At 42.3% G+C, this 6,091-nt stretch overlaps 1 protein-coding gene across 1 annotated transcript in view; it reads right to left on the bottom strand.

Moving 5' to 3' along the window:
• Nucleotides 1-6,091, bottom strand: part of LOC108673280 (neutral alpha-glucosidase AB) — a 21,244-nt gene that overhangs the window by 4,060 nt on the left and 11,093 nt on the right. Inside the window, exons 9-17 of the mRNA XM_047884328.1 lie at nucleotides 5,871-6,082; nucleotides 5,427-5,573; nucleotides 4,916-5,173; nucleotides 3,534-3,670; nucleotides 3,305-3,445; nucleotides 2,798-2,850; nucleotides 2,358-2,498; nucleotides 1,030-1,146; nucleotides 215-324 (exon numbers count right to left, since the gene is read on the bottom strand). Coding sequence (XP_047740284.1) covers nucleotides 215-324; nucleotides 1,030-1,146; nucleotides 2,358-2,498; nucleotides 2,798-2,850; nucleotides 3,305-3,445; nucleotides 3,534-3,670; nucleotides 4,916-5,173; nucleotides 5,427-5,573; nucleotides 5,871-6,082 — 1,316 coding nt within the window. The remainder of the gene's footprint in view (nucleotides 1-214; nucleotides 325-1,029; nucleotides 1,147-2,357; nucleotides 2,499-2,797; nucleotides 2,851-3,304; nucleotides 3,446-3,533; nucleotides 3,671-4,915; nucleotides 5,174-5,426; nucleotides 5,574-5,870; nucleotides 6,083-6,091) is intronic.

The raw sequence follows: 6,091 nt of genomic DNA, 5'->3' as shown, positions 1-6,091 counted from the left end.
GCAGGACGCTGTAGGAAGCCTATAAGTAGTACACAGGTCAGCAGGACGCTGTAGGAAGCCTATAAGTAGTACACAGGTCAGCAGGACGCTGTAGGAAGCCTATAAGTAGTACACAGGTCAGCAGGACGCTGTAGGAAGCCTATAAGTAGTACACAGGTCAGCAGGAAGCTGTAGGAAGGTCAGCAGGTCAGCAGGACGCTGTAGGAAGCCTTACCTTCTCAGGAGGCGCGTGGACGGAGGCGGTGCCGGGGCCTTGCACGACCGAATTGTCCAGGACGTCGTACCAAATGCCGGTGGGGAAGTACACCGTCAATGCCGTCGCTCCTGATCAAAAAGTAACTTCTATATTCTTTTCAATTTCTATTCAATTCTTCAATTAATTTCAAAGTAATTTCTATATTCGTTTCAATTTCTATTCAATTCTATTCAATTATTCAATTTAATTCAAAGTAATTTCTATATTCTTTTCAATTTCTATTCAATTCTATTCAATTATTCAATTCAATTTCAAATTCAATTCAATTTCTATAAATTAATTCTTGCAGAGTTTGCACAGGATTAACATGTGGGTTTAGTTGGATGCAAAGCAAATAGAAGGAAGGAGGGCGTCATTAAAGGCTGCTAGGATTTTAAAGCTTGCCGTAGTTTTGCTGATAGAAGAAATATGAATGAAGCCATCTACAACTACAATTATCAACAAACGCAGTCTATTATTATACATTTTACGCCACAAAAAGTTTACAATTCCTTGAGTGACAAGATGTATCTGCTCTGAAATAATCTGAGCAACAAGAGTTGTCTGCTCTGAAATAATCTGAGCAACAAGAGTTGTCTGCTCTGAAATAATCTGAGCAACAAGAGTTGTCTGCTCTGAAATAATCTGAGCAACAAGAGTTGTCNTCTGACATTATCTAAGCAACAAGACTTGTCTGCTCTGACATTATCTGAGCAACAACTGCTCTGACATTATCTGAGCAACAAGAGTTGTCTGCTCTGAAATAATGTTAGCAACAAGATGTATCAGATCACCTGACTCCACAACGGGCGCGACCAGCAGGCTGCTGCCGACCATGTACTGCAGGTCCAAGTCAAACGTCTGCTCGTCTCCTGGGAACTCGACCCACATGGGACGCATCGGCGGGGCACCTGCAATTAACTTCAAATGTTACATACTGAAATATTTATTATTATTCAACTCAAAATCGAAATAAAGCACATACTTTGCTATTTATAACTTAAACAATATTTGGTGTGCATGAAAAAAAAGCGACTCGTTATTAAGGTACAGAGACTAGCATGCACCAACTTTCTAATGGTAGAATCATTTTGTGTTTTATTATAAAGATAGGTTTAATTTTGTTTGAAACATTTTAGCACGAACTGTGTATGTTTCAAAATTAAATTAGGGAATATTAATGAAACATTTTACATTGAAAAGCGTTGATTTAGGGAGCCTATGAAGAAATTAACATGTTTAAATGAAACATGTTTAAATGAAACATGTTTAAATGAAGGGCTCTACCCTAAATATACAAATTAACATGTCTATATAAGTTGCACTGATCTTGCTATATTTGCTCACATCATCACCAGTAAAACAGGCTTAAGGAAAGCTGGTGTCTAAATCCTAAGCTTTGAGACGCTCAACAGAAGCATTGACCAAAGGGGGACCCTTCTTTGAAAAAAAGAATACGATCACAAATTTTAATGATTTAGAAATGATTATTTTTCAAATCCAAGGTGGTCTTGCATTGGCGGCATAGTACACGGTTGGGTCCTATTCCAATTAAACTTAATCAACTACATTTAAATATATTTATAACACGAGGCAGAATACTTATACACATACTGGGTCAGCAACATATTAAAACACAAAATTTAATATGCTCAAAAATGAAACCGATGATCCGAGTCTCTCATACCTACTTTGATAAATTTAATCGCTCACAAGTAAGAGAAAAGAAAACAATTTCGACTGCAACACATAGATAACGAGTTGATGTAGCTGCATCAAGATATGACCAACGTTGTTACGTGAGATATCTCAAGGATATAGTGAGGATGACTCGCCAGTTCTTTGGTTGTGCCAGAAGATATCTGGCAGATATCTCAAGGAAAAATTAAGGACGTTACGACGTTACGTCAGACGTTAGGACGTAAGTCAGATATACTGTTACCTAACAGACGTTAGGACGTAATACTGATTCGTAATACTGATACGTAATACGTTAGGACGTAATACTGATACGTAATACGTTAGGACGTAATACTGATACCTAACAGACGTTAGGACGTAAGTCAGATATACTCAAGGACGTTACGTCAGATATCTCATGGCTATAGTGAGGGTGACTCGCCAGTTCTTTGGTTGTGCCAGAAGAGCGTGTACCACAGCGGCAGGAGGCGGTACCTTATACCATATACCATATAGTGAGGGTGACTCGCCAGTTCTTTGGTTGTGCCAGAAGAGCGTGTACCACAGCGGCAGGAGGCGGTACCTTATACCATATACCATATAGTGAGGGTGACTCGCCAGTTCTTTGGTTGTGCCAGAAGAGCGTGTACCACAGCGGCAGGAGGCGGTACCTTATACCATATACCATATAGTGAGGGTGACTCGCCAGTTCTTTGGTTGTGCCAGAAGAGCGTGTACCACAGCGGCAGGAGGCGGTACCTTATACCATATACCATATAGTGAGGGTGACTCGCCAGTTCTTTGGTTGTGCCAGAAGAGCGTGTACCACAGCGGCAGGAGGCGGTACCTTATACCATATACCATATAGTGAGGGTGACTCGCCAGTTCTTTGGTTGTGCCAGAAGAGCGTGTACCACAGCGGCAGGAGGCGGTACCTTATACCATATACCATATAGTGAGGGTGACTCGCCAGTTCTTTGGTTGTGCCAGAAGAGCGTGTACCACAGCGGCAGGAGGCGGTACCTTATACCATATACCATATAGTGAGGGTGACTCGCCAGTTCTTTGGTTGTGCCAGAAGAGCGTGTACCACAGCGGCAGGAGGCGGTACCTTATACCATATACCATATAGTGAGGGTGACTCGCCAGTTCTTTGGTTGTGCCAGAAGAGCGTGTACCACAGCGGCAGGAGGCGGTACCTTATACCATATACCATATAGTGAGGGTGACTCGCCAGTTCTTTGGTTGTGCCAGAAGAGCGTGTACCACAGCGGCAGGAGGCGGTACCTTATACCATATACCATATAGTGAGGGTGACTCGCCAGTTCTTTGGTTGTGCCAGAAGAGCGTGTACCACAGCGGCAGGAGGCGGTACCTTATACCATATACCATATAGTGAGGGTGACTCGCCAGTTCTTTGGTTGTGCCAGAAGAGCGTGTACCACAGCGGCAGGAGGCGGTACCTTATACCATATACCATATAGTGAGGGTGACTCGCCAGTTCTTTGGTTGTGCCAGAAGAGCGTGTACCACAGCGGCAGGAGGCGGTACCTTATACCATATACCATATAGTGAGGGTGACTCGCCAGTTCTTTGGTTGTGCCAGAAGAGCGTGTACCACAGCGGCAGGAGGCGGTAGCGGTCCTTGATGGCGCGTCTTATCACCGCTAGCGTGGGGCGCTCGAACAGCCACGGCTCCCGTCGCTTCGTGTCGATGTGTGCGTGCGCACACATGAAGGGCGTGTATGCTGCTGCCTGCACACACAACACAGGCATGAAGGGCGTGTATGCTGCTGCCTGCACACAAGCCTTATAATAAGATGTATAGGACGTAATAAAAAGATGTATAGGATCTTAGGATATAATAATAGGATGTATAGGATGTAATAATAAGGTATATTAACTTCCATCGTTATAAAGGAGGTAGCTTGAGACAAGACATTAATTACATGAATAATTCAGTGATGATTTCAACCACAAAAATTAGCCAGCAACAATAGCACTTGTTTGTTATATATATCTAGGTTAACAAATACATATTTTGTATCAACAATTGGCTCGTTTTATTACACAATAAAATATTTGGTAAGCAACAACCTGGAAGAAAAATTTTTTAAATGAAGCATAAGTTAACTGAAATAGTACATCATTGGAGCCAAAGACATGAGACCATAAATGAATAAATGAAGGCCAACTTGATTTCTCTATTAAATTTCTGCACGCGAATTCCAAAAACTTCTTTAATACTTTTTTGTGCAAATCATGGTTATTCACGTTAAAGTAATCCACACGGAAATTCGGTTGATAAAGCGTTCATTCTGGGCGGTCAATCGATCGTTCGTTCTAGATCATCAATTTTATTTATTTTTATTTCTTTTATTTTTTTCTTTAGAAAGGCCTCCCACACTCACCATTCCAACAAAAAGGGGGGGAATTAATTTTATTAATTATAATGATCATCAATTAATCATTCGTTTATGTCGCCAGGGAAAATGAACAGCGTTTATTTTTGCATTTGGACGATTTCATTTATCCGTCAGTATATAATTTAAACACTCATGTTAAATATTAGGGTGTACCCATATTTGCCAAAGATTTGCTTTTACTTTGCCGCTTTTACAACGGACATATAATAACCCTAATTTAATGCATATTTTCCCATCAAACCCAGGCATTTCTAATTATATCTTATTTATTAACAAACAGTAAGACTAAACTCTATTTCTTCTCTTAGGTTTGACGAGCATTCATGAGCCCATTGGCTAGCCCCTCTTGCCATGAGGTCGATATTAACTTATTGCATATTATATTATGTTATATTATATACATTATTTAGTTTTGACGAGCATTCATGAGGTCATTGGCTTAGCCCCTCTGCCCATTAGGTCGATATTAACTGATACATTATTTAGTTTTGACGAGCATTCATAAGCTCATTGGCTAGCCCCTCTGCCCATGAAGTCAATATTAACTAATACATTGAGAGCCCCTAACACAGACCTGGTACCACCGGGCGAGCAATGCAGGTTCAGGATTGCCAAAGAAGCCGCCAATATCAGCACCGGCGTGTGACAGTCCCGTGATACTGAGTGAGAGGATCATAGGCACAGAATACTTGAGGTGTCCCCAGTCCGCTGTGTTGTCACCCGTCCAGATGGCTGCTGTGCGCTGCGAACCTGCGTACGCTGACCGCGTCAGCACGAACGGCCGAAGACGGTTGTTGCTGCGCTGGAGGTGTGCCTCGTACGTGGCAGAGTGCTGGGGAGATGGCAGGGAATGAATGACATTCTTTAGGAGACATAATGACAATGTGGGGACATAATGGATGTTTAATGTTTAGGAGACATAATGACAATGTGGGGACATAATGGATGTTTAATGTTTTTCTGGAGCACAGTTGCAACAAATATTCCAATTAAAATTAAAAATTAATGTTGGCACTTAAATACGAGTTACAAACGAAGGAATTCTCAAGTTCACACAAAAAAACAGCACAGAAACCGAGACTCACAAACAACATGCCGTTGACGTTGTGGAGTTCACGATGCTCGACGCCAACACCAGGGTGGACGCAGTCCTTCTGCATGGTCACCTCAGGGCCGTTGAACACGGAGGGTTCGTTCATGTCATTCCAAGTGAACGTGTCTAGAGTTGAACCCTGCAATGATAACCCTGAATTATTCATACATTTGTTTGTGAGCAGTTAATGGGTAGCTCTTGAACACGGCCACCAGGCGATGAGGCAGGGTATAAGAAACAGCACACAACATCAGCTAGGTAAATGTCAGGCACTGTCGGCGCTGAGCCACAGGAGACTACGTACACGTTCTATAAAAAATAATCTTGTACAAGTCAAGAAAAGTGTAGTTAAAATTTCCTTGTACCTTAAGCCATAGGTATATAAAGATTTACAATATGTTACACTCATCATACTTGACACCATCATCACACTCACCACATTTGACACCATCATCACACTCACCACACCTAGCACCATCATCACACCTAGCACCATCATCACACCTAGCACCACCATCACACCTAGCACCGCCATCACACCTAGCACCGCCATCACACCTAGCACCATCACCACACCTAGCACCATCATCACACCTAGCACCACCATCACACCTAGCACCACCATCACACCTAGCACCATCATCACACCTAGCACCA

This window comes from Hyalella azteca, unplaced genomic scaffold (assembly GCF_000764305.2).
Source record: "Hyalella azteca isolate HAZT.00-mixed unplaced genomic scaffold, Hazt_2.0.2 contig15206, whole genome shotgun sequence".
In the NCBI taxonomy this organism is placed as follows: domain Eukaryota; kingdom Metazoa; phylum Arthropoda; class Malacostraca; order Amphipoda; family Hyalellidae; genus Hyalella; species Hyalella azteca.
Note: the sequence above shows the minus strand (reverse complement) of the source record. Positions and strands in the feature narration are given on the sequence as shown.